We start from the raw sequence: 15304 nt of genomic DNA on the forward strand, positions 1-15304 counted from the left end.
CCCTAAAACCAAGCACAGAACCTGGGGAGACAGAGCCTTCTCCGTTGCTGCCCCTACCCTCTGGAATTCCCTCCCCAACCACATCCGTGACTGCAATGACCTCACACTTTTCAAATCACTACTCAAAACACACCTGTTCCACTCTGCCTATAATTCTTAACCACCACTTTTCCTAATTCTGTTTTTGTTCTGTCTGACTGTTGTATTGTGCTGTTCTATTTACAATGTATCTACTTCTCTGCGTTTTCTTGTGTTTCTGTGTTTTTAAATGTATTTTAATTACTTATTTTTCATCTGTAAAGTGTCTTTGAGTGATTGAAAAGCGCTTACAAATAAAATGTATTATTATTATTATTATTAGATGTATTTCATGTGGTTGCCTGTAATGACAACATTTCCTCTTAGTGCAGTGGTTGTCTGCAGGCCCGTTGTCCTGACTGGGAGAAGCTGACTGCAATGACAGAAATGGTGGTCAAGAAAATAGCTCCTTAGCAACTACCCAACAATCCAAACTGTCTTGAGTTTTTTATTTAGAGACTTCTGTTGTCAGAGAACTACATATTGTGCTTTTTAAGTTTCCTAAAAAAGAGCTGGGGAATAAGGGACCGTGGTAAAATAGGGATAACCACATATAGGAAATTTAGCAAGACGCTAGCTTGTTCCTGCTGGTCCAACAACTGACAAATGACTATTAAGTTAGGCACACAACCTTATTACACACCAAACATGGTGTTGTTCTCTTAACACTATATTTAAAGCCACCATCAGTTCAAAGTCTTTGTTTTCTTATGACCAAATAGCTGAAAAATGATAACATATCCCATTAGCCTTAACTATACTTTATCTGAATTGCAAATTAGCGAATGTGAGCATGCTAACATGCAGGATAAAAGGATAAATGTTGCTCTATAGGATTAAGTCAGAGCATTTTAAACATTTCAAGAGAAATACAAAAATAATTGAGCAGCACACATTATCAGCAGTTGGTAAGTAACGCTTTATTATTCAATGTTAACATTAAGAAATTCCAGTCTTCAGTTTAAAAGTTTAACACAAAGCACTTTGTTATATCAAAAGCTAATTCAAACAGCAACTCTCTTTATTTTTATCCTGGAGAATGAGAAGATGGTGTAACATCTTCATTACAGCAGCTGAGAAAATATCCCAAGTACCATTGAATAACGAAATACTTTCATTAGAGATTACCGTTGTAATTAACGAACATTTTCAGCCAGGAAGAAATCTTCAAGAGAACTCTGATGCTATAATGTAAATATTATTATCCAGAAAAAACGTCCCTGGTTTATTATTAGAAAATCCATGGAATTAAATTGTGTCGATCATAGGAACACATGAAGTTACATGAACGAAGACGGATAATGGTAGTGTCTCTATCAAAGCTATGTCTTCATTTCAATACTTTTAAGTAAAAAGAGATAGAAAAGCCTGTCTTTCTCAACTTGCCCCGCAGCTGGATTTCATATCAAAGAGAAAAACAGAAGAGGAAGAAGAAGAAGAGGCTCAAAGGAAGCGATTGATTTTCTGGATTTAGCCTATGCAGTGTTGTTCAGCTGGCATCATCTTGCCGGAGTCAGTTCTGTTTGGGGCGTTCAGGGTTATACTTGAGCAGTAGGCCGAGGGAGGCGAAGCCAAACAGGAAGGTCTGGATGAACCACTGGAGGCGAGTGGTCTGGTTTGTGATGCCTTTCTCTCTGCAGGGTAACAGAGAAGATACATGAACAACAAAGTTAAGATCAGCTGTATAAAACCCAAGTCCTCCTAGAATTTGAAAGGGAGGTGTAAGCCGGTAGTATAACACTGCTCCCACTTCTGACGTCACTAGCAAACACATAGGTAATGGGGCTAACAGTGCTAACAATGCTAATAACAGCAACAGTGCTGACAGAGTTAACAGTGTTAGCCTAAGTGTTAACTAGGGCTGTTTTAGACTAAAGAAATGCTTAGATTGACTCACACTTTAAATGACTCATCTGTTTCGCTACAAAGAATTCAGAAAAAGCACCCCTTTAAACCTTATGTTTACCAAAAATGTGCTCATCAGTTTCTTGGAAATAACCAAAACAAATCCCATCATCTGATGTTTGTTTAACAACTGGACTCATTAAGCGTATATTCTTAAATTGTTTATCTGGATGGTGTTTTCCATGGAAAGAGAAGAATACAAAATATATGTAACCAAATTAAAAGAGATAATGAATTAGATGTTATAAAAATGTCCTTTTACAATGTTCTAAGGATGTATGTCTGTACACCACAATATCTGACTGAGTACTGAGCATGTATGGTTTTATAAAAAAATCCAGGTTGAAAACAAATATGAATATGTCAACACACATATCAGATAGTTAGTATGAAAACTGAAAGAATGTTCAGTTTACTAAAATACAACTAGAACAAGTTAGAAAAATTACATGCCATGCTGAAACCATGAAGAAAATTAGGATAAATCATGGAATGATAATAAAGTTCTCTTTTCTAATTTAATTTGTGTCAAATAAAAGGCCTGAGAAACGAGGGCTTCCAAATACTTTTTCTGGTATGTTTCAGTATTTTTGCACTCGATGTGATAGATGCCAATAGAAAAAAGCTTATTTATTTTTAAAGAAATGCCACAAAAGAATAATGTCCCAAGTGCCTGAAGCACACAGTAAAGCATGTGGGAAAAGGCAACTTTTGGTTGTTTATTTATACTCAAAAATGATGCGTTGAGTTTTAAAGGCTTTGAGGCTGTTGCCTAATTTCATTGGCAAAAATGTGACTACATCACCACCTAGTGGACAATCAGGTTCTTGTCAGTCTTACCGGCACATCCTCATTGCAATATAGGCCTCATACAAATGGATTGCCCAGGCAGCCCACCACCTGTAACGGACAAATATGAGATGGAACTTTATATATCTCTGTGGGGAAATTCAGGAGTTCAAAGCAGCAACTGGGTCAGAGTGAAAAACAGGACAGTACAGATTCACACAAGGTAAAATATTCATATTAAAACGATAATTAAAAATAGAATGATATAAAGCTGCTAAATGAGGCTGCAACTAAGGGCGGCGTCATTTTTAACCATTACTGGCGCCACTTTAAAGCTGCCTGAGAACATGGGGAAACTGAATTTCATGTTTTTTTTTTATTCATGCAAAGTTACTGGGTGCTGAAATAACAGGAAACACATGACAACCTAAAAACAGATTACCTCAACATAAACTAACACTAATAAATGTCAAAACAGCAAATACTTGATGGTCCACTCAGGATTAACGCTGTGTTTACTGTCACATGACTCAAATGACAACAAAACATGATGCTTTGATTGCTGTCTTAATTCTCTACAGATGCTACAGCAGTCATGTGACTTAAACGACTAATTAGAAGATTGCTTACCAGTGTGTGTAACGACCTGTGAATGGGAGAACCATTAAGGCTGTATGTGATTCGAAAGTGTATTTCAGTCTTGTGACGGCACTTTGCACATTATCTGATTGTCTTTGCCCTTCTGTAGAGAAAGTCATGTGATTGCCTTTATTCTAATAAGGCAACATCTCATTTTATTCAGCAAGTGAGACCTGTCAAAACTGTAGAAAAAAGTAAACATACACTAAGACTGATGTCAAAATAATATTTCTCATGAAAGCAGTGTTTGTTTCTTATCACTTACCCTTTATACATAATGCCAGCATAGTTATCCACAAGATGAGTGCAGAAGCTGCCAAACACACCAAGGTACCCGAATGGGATTTTTTCTGGTGCAAACACAATGCACTGCAAAACATAGACAAGTAATTAGACATTACACATAAAAACAATACTCAAATGCTGTACTTATTTAGAGATATTGCTACAAATGGTTTTATATGAAAGGAGTCAATGCCAATAGAAAAATAAACAGAACACCTCAGGGATTTTATTTGGGGATCAAACAGCTTATGAATATAGTTTGAAAAGTCTAAAAAATATTTTAATATCTGAAATTCCTTTACGGTGGAGAACAAGGATTCACAAATCTAATATAGTATATAGAAAGTTAAGGTGTTTCTCGCTCTTACATAAGACATTTTAAATGGTAGTATAATTTATTTTGTTTTGCGGTTTATTTATTGGTCATCTTGCATATTTGATTTCCAGTTAAAAAAAAAGTATGTATAATATCTGTAGATTCTGTGCATAGGATGACATGTTGTTGTTGCCTGCTTTTGGCGGCATGTTGTTATCTGAAAAAACACTCCAAAAAAGGTGGTGTCTGGGTTTGATTTATATGTCAATCATTATTTTCAAGAAAAGATTATTATAAAGAATAGACCAAACAGTAACAAATTAAAAGAGAAATAAATGGAAGATCTCATGACAATATGAAAGGGGCCCTATTATGCTTTTTGGGGTTTTCCTATCCGGAAGTGTGTTATATAGGTTTTAGTGCATGTAAATGGTCTGCAAAAACTATAATCCCAAAGTTCCCTCCAGAAAGTATTCCGAATCATAATAATTTCATCTTCTATCTTATTTGACACCCCAATATAATCATTCACTCTACTTTCAGGGATTTCCAAACTTAATAATTAAGTCAAAGGACCGTTTGTTTTAGAACACATTTGAGTGGTCTGCCTTTGAAAGCTGACTCTGTGTTCCCTGAAGGTTCCGGTCTGTTGACTGGAAAGTTAGCTGGTTAAAACTAACTATCATGTGTCTGTTCTTACAGTGTTTCAGATACACAGTGACATTTATAAACTGTATGATATTAGGGTTTCCCGAGCAGCACTATCGGCTCTTTTTGCTGCAGTTAGGGTCATGACTGTATCACAAGAGGCAGCCTTGTTGAGCGATATGCCACTAAAATTGTATTTGACACAGTTCTGCACCGCGGTGGGTTGGTATTTAAGTTTTTTTCATTTGAAACCCTACACGATATTCTCTAGGCTCTAGATCAGACTACATGTAATCTATGTTACTTTCAGAATCAGTGTTTTTTTTCCACACATTTTGCTTACAACCAGTTCAGCTGATAACAGAAGTTAAATTATTATCAAGGATTAGGGAGCAATTGCTTTCTGACACTGCATCCCAGAAATGTATAACATTTTTGATCAGATATTTCTTTCGCAAGCAGAAATGACCAAGCATACAAAATAATATAGTACAAAGATCGTACACTAGACACACACAACGCACTACAAATCCCAGTGTAATCTTCATGATGTAATGTAGCATTGTGCCATTCTGCTATTGTCCTCTTCAGTGCACCTGTGACATGCCAGGTATGTGTCAGTATGGACAATGACAATGGGATATTGTTAAAAGGGCCCCTCAGCCTAGAGAATGCAGGTTATTATGGTTTGGATGTTAGACACACCTAAAAGGCAGATCCAACATTTTATCATACTTTTACTGATAATGAAATAAGTTAACTCTGCTTAATTTACCCAACACAAACAGTTGTCATTTTCTCACCACAGTAAGGTCTCTCCTTACATTACAGTGTAGCTACGTGGCAAGTGATAGTATATAAATAAACCTGTTTGAGACAATATATGTGACAGGCTCCAAATTCCATTTAAAAGGTTACATGTTGGTCTGTCTTACTTGTTTGTCCAATACAGTGGACAACAACTATTTTAAACAATATCCATTCAACGAAGAGACAGTCCATTGATAAGTTTGGCATATATTTGAGTGACCAAGCACTACTACATTACAACGAAAACCCAATATCTGTCGAGTTTAGCTTCTATGTAAGCTTTTATGTAAGCTTTTGCCCCCCCAAAAAGCCACACTTAAACTAACACATTCTGAATGGAGTTTGGCACGATATTGTTTGCTTTTCAAATACAATGGGTGGTACGGGGACAAACATTAGCAAGCGTAAGGGTTAACACTGGACTACTAACATGTCCAGTGGACTTTGGACAGAAGTTAGTTTAACCTATGCTCTTACATAGGACTGAATGATCCCGATAAGATTACATATCAATTACTTGGCAATGACCTCGAAGGCTACTTTACCAACTAAACACATTATCGTAAAAACTCAAGCGAAACAGCTATATAGAAATACTAAATACAAGAAACCGCAGCATTTTAAATAGCGTTTTATATTTTGAGAGAAAATACCACCCGGAGGATAATTTATGCAACACAGCACGGTGGAATCGTCAGCAGGGAGAAGTTATGTGTAACACTGGTCTTTATTATACCTTATTTATATAATGGCTGATAGCATAATGAACTTACAGTGAAATATCCCATGCCGAGTGTCACTGAGACGAGCCAAAACAGGCTGGTTCTTTTAAAGTAATCGCATCCATCACTTTTCGCCATAGCTGCTGGTCTTCGCTGGTCCCGCTGTCAAATACGGCCGTGTAGTAACAGCTACGATGAGAAGTGAACTGACGGGAGGCTGGGCTGCCTGGGCAGAGTGATATAGTTCATGCATGTAAGAAAGGCTATTTCATAAGTGGAAATGCATATTGAACTAAAAACATAATCTTTTTATATGAACTTGTCAGGTTTTCTCACTATATTGTTGTCTTGTTGCTATTTACACGTATGTATATAATTATATTACACTGTAATTATAAAGTAATGCATGATTAATACTGTATTAAAAAAGCGTTTAAAGGGGCATTCCTTCCACCTTGTGATTTTGCATGGTTTTCCATTTTAACTACCAATTAGAAAAGTAAAACATTTCTATTATTATTTAAATCCATGTCCAACTTTATTCTCAATATGCCTCAAATGTGATAAATAAAATAAGAGCAACCTAACCACAGGACTTATTCCAAACTGTGACATGTAGGCCTACGCTGTATTTTTGATACCTGACAGCTGCACCATGGCCGTTAACCTTTTTGGAGGACCATACCTTGCTATTTACATAAAGAGATAAACTGATCAGAAGACTTTTAACTTCTTTAATATGCAGATATTTAACCTAAGCAAAGCTCTTTATAGTGATTTTGCATTAGCTGAAAAGTCTAGATGCTAAACCAGCGCTTAGTTATCTTCAATCATTTGACCATTGTATGTAAACCTGATGGCAAGTATTTAATCTGCTGAAATGGGTTATTGATAACACTCTTTCCCATGTTGTTATTTTATCAGAATGATTCTAGATATGAAATACAAAGTGCTGGACAAGTACTTTTTGAAATGCCAAAGGCTACAAATGTAATACATAATTGTACGTCTTTCTAACAAATAATGCTTCAAAATGCCTAAAAAGATCAAGTTAAACCAGGCAGTGAAAACCTTACATAATTTCTTTGAATCATTATGATTAATTGGTGACTTTGGAAGCTTCCACAGTTGGCAGAATGTGTGAGGTCTGATAGCATTTGGATAAAGTACAGAGAGAGAGAGAGTTGAAGAGACTTTCAGGAGCCGTCTCCACACATGGAGACATTGATTCTGCAAGTTATTCTGATAACCATGAAAAGAGCCAGTCTTAGCTTGTTTCGTTTGCTTTAGATAACTCTGGTAAACTTCAAGCTGCATTGTTTTTCTAATGCACCTACAGTTACTGTAAATCTGCTTCTGCACTTTGACCCTTGGTACTATCTGACCCTAGATTCAATGTGTTAGTAGTTACATTTTCAATGTGTTTGACATGCAGCAGCTCAGGAGTCATGAAATGTAAACAACAGGATGGAGGTCAAAGTTCCAGACCATAATAATGTGCATAGAAAGGGCCTTTTTCCTTATATAAATATCAGATATATTTTATTTACTGCTTATTATTTATAATATAAACCTGTTTTTGCACCTTCTTTTTACCCTTGATTTTCATATTGATTTCATTGGATTTAGGCATTTCCCCTCATATGTTATTATTATATGTTCTATTATTTGATTTATCTAATGTAAATTTCCCCCCTGTGGGACGGTTTAAGGTATTCGGATTCTGATTCTGATTTTTTTACTTATACTTTTATTTCTTTTTGATGGATAAAAAAAGCATAGCTAAAATAATAATGAAAATATAAATATTTTTTAAATTATGTATTTGTATGTATAATGTATATACATATATATATATATATATATATATATATATATGATGTAAATGTTTATTCATATACATAGATATGAACACATTATTTTGTTTTTTTTCCCCATAAGTTATTTATATATCTTTTTCTTTGTTTCAATTTTTCGGGCTAAATTCAGATGTTCATTAAATACATTGTATTTTTGACTTTTATTTCTCATGAAAAATCGATAAAAGTATCTATCCAAAAAAAAAGGTTTATTTTTCAAATAGGTAATTTTTTGTTTCCAGCAGAATCTCAGAGTGACAGTGATGTTAAATGTCCCATCTTATGCATACAGCTCGGTCAAAGCCTGGATATGTTACACCATTTGACAGGCTCACTCACTGAATCAGCACACTGAGGCGACTGGTTAACCGTCTAATTCATCACAGAATAACTACCCACCTTTGTCTTTCCTCCTGTGATAGCAGGGCGCTACTCTGCATATGAAAGACAACAGGAGCCGCTGATAGGCTTCAAGCTCTGAAGTGTGTTTTTGTTTTTACTAAGGCCTTTGAGTTAATATTACTTTAAGACTGTTGTTGGTTGATCAGTGGTCAACAGTTTGCAAAACTGCCAATGTTTGTGTTCAGCCCTAATCACATGACCCCTATTAGCCACATTTAAATTAAAAGGCGTATTGGAATTTTCATAAAGATACGTTAATAATCCTTCCTTAAATAAATTCTTTAGAATTAAAACATCTTGTGCTTCTGTTCCGTGAAAAATGCTGGCCAAAAATGTTTATATTTATAAAACCCCAATATACATTTGAATTTTCTTTATGCCATTTTTAGAACATCAGCACAAAAAAAGACAACTCATTCATAAGATAGCTAGAGAAATGATTTCCAGGTTCCTTGCTTTGTACACTATGCAATATAATTTATGTATTGCCTGTGACTAAATCACAAGCTTGCACACTCAATCATAAACAAAAAGCAAGAGTAGTTTTCAGCACCTTGCAAATATTAGTATAATAAATAATAACAATCTAGGGGCCTTTCACAAAAAAGATATCAATAAACAAATAATGATAAGGTCTAGTGTTCTCAGTAAAAGAAATATATATTAACAGCTTTTTACAGAATGCCTGGACTAAACAGCACATTAAGTCTATATTGATTTTACTTTTTTTGCATTAATCCACTTAATGTTAACTATCAGGTAAACACAACTAAAATGATCAAAATAAAATACTCAGGACTTGTTTATATGATGGAAATAATGGCATTAGAATGTATCAGATGTAGTGGTGGAAGTAACTAAGTACATATGCTCAAGTATACTTTATTAATTGTACCGTATTTCCATGTAATGCTACTGTATACTTTGACTCCGCTACATATCAGGCAAATTACATACTTTTTACTTAACTATATTTATTTAAACATTTACAGTTAGATAAAAACACATGATATGCTGATACTGTTCTACTAATTTACCACATCTATTTCTATTTCCATCTATTATCTAAATCGGTCCTGATGACAAACTAAAATACTAAAATGTTCTTACATGTATAAAAAAAAGGATAATATAATAACCATTATAATACAATACTGTGAAAAGATCTATTCTGCATAACAACTACTTTTACTTTTGATACTTGAAGTACATTTAGCTGATAATACTTCTGTGCTTTATGTTACTGAAATGGGTCACTGTGCAGATTGACTACTTCTGCTTTTCAAACTCTAAGTATAATTTGTTTGCTGATACTTCAATACTTTTACTTAAGCAACATTTTGAAATCAAGAATTTTACTATTATTTGCATTATAGTATTTGTACTTTATAGGATCTGAGTACTTCTTCCAACACTGATCAGATGCCACCATATCTCCTGTCCTTATGGCCCACTTAAATTAATATGTCCTGCTATGTGGTTGTCCTATATGTCATATATTCAGCAGCACAGAAAAGACAAACAATTACATGTTTGTCGTCTTGTGTTATCGAGGAAGTGGTATCGATGAGGCTAACGACTTTCTTTTGTCTCTCCAAAGATCATTCTGTCATATTTGCCGTTGACCTTGCCACCACTCTGATAGGGATGAGGTGATAACGGGGGTAGGTGGAGGGGACCCTGGTCTGTTACCCACCCATCAAATAAAACGACACCCCACCCCAACACTCTCCTGGCTCTACCATGGCCTTCTGGGATTGATCAATATAAAAGGTACCCTGATACAAGCAGGAGACACAGTTCAGGAGCTCAGTGAAGGAGCAACACCCACTGACCTCAGGAGTCCATTAAAAATCCATTCATTTGCAGAGCTTCATTCATTTACCTGCACTATGTGGAAAGATTCCAGCAATGGTAAGAAACACTTTTAGTTTGCAACTGTGTGTAGTGCTTAATTTTTCAAATTTGAACAATATGATTTGGCATTGGTTAAAATAGTAAGCAGTGCCACATATATGGGTTGTATTACACCAGGATGACTTATACAGGTTGTCAGGCAGTGGGCCAATAACATAGATCTGTCCTCAAATGTATTTCTGATTTGTTTCTATTATTCTGCAAATATTGTGGCAGTCAATGCATCAGACAAATTACAAACCTACTAACTATGTCGTCTGAAACTTTAAAAATTGGCAAATTTTTGAACCAGGTTTTTTATAAACAGTGGCAGTAGAAATAATAAAACAACTGATAGAACACAGCATCATTAAAGAAAGTCATTATTCGACAGATATTTGTACTTTCGTCATTCAATTCAATGTAGTGCATGTATTTATTCAGATTCAATGAGAATAAAAAAGGCAATTGATTATTTGTAGTGTCCATATTCAACATGTGCAATGAATGAATGAATGATGTTTTCTAGAAAGAAGGCCAATGATTATACAAACAACCCCTGGTTAAGCGCACAAGCAGTGATCAGAACTATTATTATCAGAGAAATAATTTAAAAGGTACATCTCTTAAAGATCTTTTCTCTGCTCTTCCTTCAGATGATGCCAGACCTGTGTCCTCCAGTGGCGGCTCCTCTCGCAGCGCAAGTCGCAGGAAGAGAACCAGCTTCTCCAAAGACCACGTGGAGCTCCTGCGCGTCACCTTCGAGACCGACCCGTACCCTGGCATCAGCCTCAGGGAGAGCCTTTCCCAGACCACAGGCCTGCCAGAGTCACGCATCCAGGTAAACAGTCGCCCACGCAGCCTTTTTATACTACAGAATATTTAGGGGGTTAAAGTATGATGAAATTAATCTAACTGAGCTGTATATATGGGCAATGAAGTTGTCAGTTTACCATTGGAATTATCTTTATGTGGGTAATAAGAAACTGGTTTTATCCAAGATTAAAGGTACACCTGTAGATAGTAACTAAGTACATTTATTTAACTACACTAAAGTAGAATTTGAAGGTATTTGTGTTAGTGTTGTTTTACCGCTTTATACTTTTACTTTATTACAAGAGGCAAATATTGCGCTTTTACTCCACTGCATTTATTTGACAGTTTTAGGTTAAAAGATTCTGATAAAAAAAAATATATATAAAAAAAACATATATAAATATATATATATATATATATATATATATACAAGCATACATAAATGTTTAATGTATTGTTATAGGTTAAGATAATACTGTATTGATTTTTGGTGGAGCCCCCGATGTACCCATAGTAAAAAGTTGTTTAGTAAGCTCTCTTGAACTGCGGTTTCTTATCATAAAAAGCCACTGTGTTCAAATGCATCCTGCATAGAATTGCAGATACTGCTATCCCTCTATCACTTTAGTTCTTTATCTTTATTGATGACACAGGCTGTTTTTTTCAGGATCTTGTTTGAGCTCACAGATAGATTGCACACCATGGCTCTGACACCCTACAGTTCCCCCTTATACTCCACTGGTGCCCAGAAAATGATTAACAGAACAGAAGGTGTTGTTTATCTGCTCTGATTTTAATATAAACTTATTTCTTTCCTGTCCAGGTGTGGTTTCAGAACAGAAGAGCTCGCACCCTGAAGGTCAAAGGAGCCAAGAAGGCTCTGTGGCAGTCAGATAGCCCGGTCCATGATGCTCTGCCTACCATTCATGCTGTAGCCGGCAGGGGCCCTGGCTCAGGGTATGTGCCACCTCATGGCCCCCCACCTGCCTACCAAACCCAGGTGAAGAAGGAGGTAGACGAATCGTGCTACTACGGACAGCATCCACCAGCATACTCCACCATTGAGGAGCACTTTGGCTCCATGTATGGCCTCCAGCAGGGCATAACATTTGGAGGCACCTCCAGCCCACCCTTGAGGGGCTTCTGGTCCCAGCCGGGCAGCCAAACCTCCCCCGCCTCGTCTCGGTGGTGCCACTCTTCCCTGGAGATGAAAGACTACAGCTCCAGTCAGGCAGCCGCCATGTATCCAGGATCAGCAGAGCAGCAGATGTGTATGCCAGGCCCCACCTCTCAATCCTCAACTCCAGACACCCCTGATTCTGGGTACTGGGATGCCAGTGTCGAGAGCAGCCCAACTGTGGAGAGTCAGTACTCACAGCTGGAGGATTCGTGGAGCGGAACTGCTGCAGAAAGCTGCAGGGAGTCCAAACCTCACACCCCTCTGCCTGAGCTGTCACTGCAGGAGATCCTGGGGGTGCTGAATGAGGATTGGATGGGAGGAGAGTGACTGGACACTCACACTACTGGGGATAACATTTTCTTCTGCTAATGACTGTCACCAGGATTTGCGATGGACAGTTTGAAATCATATGTATTATTTTGTTTCTGGTCATCTGCGATGTGTAAAAACAAAAATATATTTCAAATGGGATACACATTTCCAAAAATCCTACATGATTATTATTTATTCCACACTGACTACAGTTTCTTTTGCTTAATGTATTTATTCCATTATTCACCTTTTTATTCACTCTATTTATTACCAGTATGTATGATTTTGTGCACTTTTATAATAATAAATTAGTTGTACTAAACCTTTGTTTGTTTTGTATTTTTTATATCCAATAATTTGTTTGAGGTTGATTTAAAACTATTACTATTCGGTTTAGTTAAAGACAGAAAGACAAGAAATCCTCTTGTAATCAGACAGAATTAACTGCTAGAAAAGTCTGTGATGCGTTACACAACCAGCAGATGGTGCCTCTGAGTTGGAAGAAGGACAAGAAGGAACGATTTATTTTAGAAACTTAACATCCTCTGTGGGAATACCTAAAAAAAAAAGACCAAAAACGTTTTTTAGTTCCATATTAAATAACTATATCTATTTTGGTCAGTTAAAAAGAACACGTTTTCCTCTTTCCTCAGGATGGATTGAAACAGCAGGTTATACACTGGCATAAATGGAAACGAAGGGGTGAAAGTAATCATATGTAGCCTACTCTTGTATCTCATAAGCAGAAACATTTAAGGTAGGCAACACAGAATTTATGTTGAAATTTGACATTTAAGGCTATTTTCACAAAATGTAGGAAAAAGTTACTTGAAAAGTAAAAAAATAAGCTAAAAACACAAATACCTGGCTCTTGATGAGAACAATTAGCTTGTTAGCTAGCTGACCCTGTGAGTAGGCCAACTAGGGGGTGCAACCTCTATTCCGACATGCCTCTATTCCGACACAATTTTAGTACCACCATTCCGACAGTCTACGCAGGCGCGTCGGGGCATCGTCTTTCTTTCATTTGTGTTTGTGTGTCTGTTTAACATCTACTTTTTTAACATATTCAGTTTATTTTGTATAATATAATACAGCCTATTGTTGTAATGGATGCACTGACTGGTTGGCACTCAATTTCGTTGTTGTCCGATCGCCCTACATCCGATCTGCAAGGGAGACGCTCAAGAAAGTTAAAGCCATCGAGGCTGCTCCCAATTCCGCGGAGCTGTAGACCAGAGCTGATGGGATGACAATGGAGAGACTTGGAGGAGCAGTGGCGGTGGATTTGGGAGGGCTATCAGAAGCGTCCATGAGGGAGGCCCTGCGTGTCTGACAGTGTCAACTACCACTCCGAATGCTCATGTCGGAATGGTGGAATGTTTGAAAAAAAGTAAAGCGCCGCTACTCCGACAATTAGACATCAATGTCGGAGTAGAGGTATGTCGGAATAGCAGCATGTAACCGCCAACCAGGCATCAAAGGTTAGCATGCAGGCTAAAATCATTTAGCTACCATGATATGAGTTTATACAGTCATGCTGCTACAGTAGCCTCGTATTAAGATTAATATTAGCACACTTGCTGGGGTGGCTTTTGGACAAAACTTAGCTTCAACTCGGCAACTATAGCTGAACAAAACTTTCTCTGAGTTGTGAGACACCAACATTTTGTGTTCAGTTAACATTAGCTAGTCCTTTTGATTTGATGAAAATAGTAAATGAGGTGAAGGACATTTTATTGTCTGAGGCAAGGGTGGAAACAACTCAAAAATACATTGAAGAGTAAATGTCTTATACTAATGGGAGCAAGTGCAGCATCTGTTGAGCTACTGTTTATCATAGCAATGGCCTGGGGTCAAAATAAATCAAATTAAGTATAAAATAAAATAGAAATCTTGTACCATCTGTCAACAGACCCATGTGTGTATCAGCCGTCTGTTTTCCTAACCTATGACAACCGCAACATAATCTTTTTCAAACATCAGTGAAAAACACGGTACACAGGATGTTAGGCTCGACTGTTTCACGCTACAGTGAAACGTGCTTTTGTTGTTTGGACTGTTTTGGCCTCCTCCCTTCATCCTCAACATGAGAGGAAGGGTGTTGTCCTTTGGTTGTGTCTGGCGACTGTTCCTCTGCCCAAAAAAACAAAGAATGGGTCTTGACGCAGGAGGGAACGTAGATTTCCAGTCTCTTGTACTCACTAAAGATACATAATCGGAGGAAATGTGTCAGACTGGAGGTGTCTGACGTGCATCGGCCAGGTGTTTGCCCAGCACTGGATTCTCAATAAACAAAATGCAGACTGCAGGCTTGAAAGAGTAGCAGCAGTAAACCAAAGTATGCAAACTAAAGTTTGAATTAAACGGTCAACCATTTACATGTTTGTAGGCATTGTCTTTGCTATATTATGCGGGTATTTCTCTCAAGCAGTGCTATGAAATGTCGGGCCCAAAGGCCAAATTTGGCTTGAATCATTTATTATTTTTCATAAACTGATATTAAAGTGACTTTTTGCACAGGAAGTTCGCCGGTGTGGTGAGAAAATACGGAGAGGAAGAGACATTGGCACAGGCATTTTAACTAAGGGAAGTAGGGATTACCATATTGCACCTTATTAATAATAAAATAGGTGTTTGTTTTTTG

The 15304-nt window shown here is 36.9% G+C and overlaps 1 protein-coding gene across 1 annotated transcript; it reads right to left on the reverse strand.

The window, feature by feature from the left end:
- Positions 1–973: 973 nt before the first annotated feature.
- tmem254 (transmembrane protein 254) lies at positions 974–6416 on the reverse strand. The gene is made up of 4 exons (XM_063874222.1): positions 6244–6416; positions 3677–3780; positions 2824–2883; positions 974–1712 (listed from the first exon to the last, which is right to left on the reverse strand). Exons 1-4 carry the CDS (start codon positions 6328–6330, stop codon positions 1592–1594), a joined length of 372 nt encoding a protein of 123 aa, XP_063730292.1. The 5' UTR covers positions 6331–6416; the 3' UTR covers positions 974–1591.
- Between the last annotated feature and the right edge of the window lie 8888 nt (positions 6417–15304).

The sequence above is a fragment of the Eleginops maclovinus genome, chromosome 22 (genome assembly GCF_036324505.1).
Source record: "Eleginops maclovinus isolate JMC-PN-2008 ecotype Puerto Natales chromosome 22, JC_Emac_rtc_rv5, whole genome shotgun sequence".
In the NCBI taxonomy this organism is placed as follows: Eukaryota; Metazoa; Chordata; class Actinopteri; order Perciformes; family Eleginopidae; genus Eleginops; species Eleginops maclovinus.

Coding starts and splice junctions, on each gene's coding strand:
- tmem254 (XM_063874222.1), bottom strand. CDS start 6,330: ATGGCGAAAAGTGATGGATGCGATTACTTTAAAAGAACCAGCCTGTTT. Junction 2,884..3,676: donor GCTGGCATTATGTATAAAGG/GTAAGTGATAAG, acceptor TGTCCGTTACAG/GTGGTGGGCTGCCTGGGCAA. Junction 1,713..2,823: donor ATTGCAATGAGGATGTGCCG/GTAAGACTGACA, acceptor GTTACCCTGCAG/AGAGAAAGGCATCACAAACC.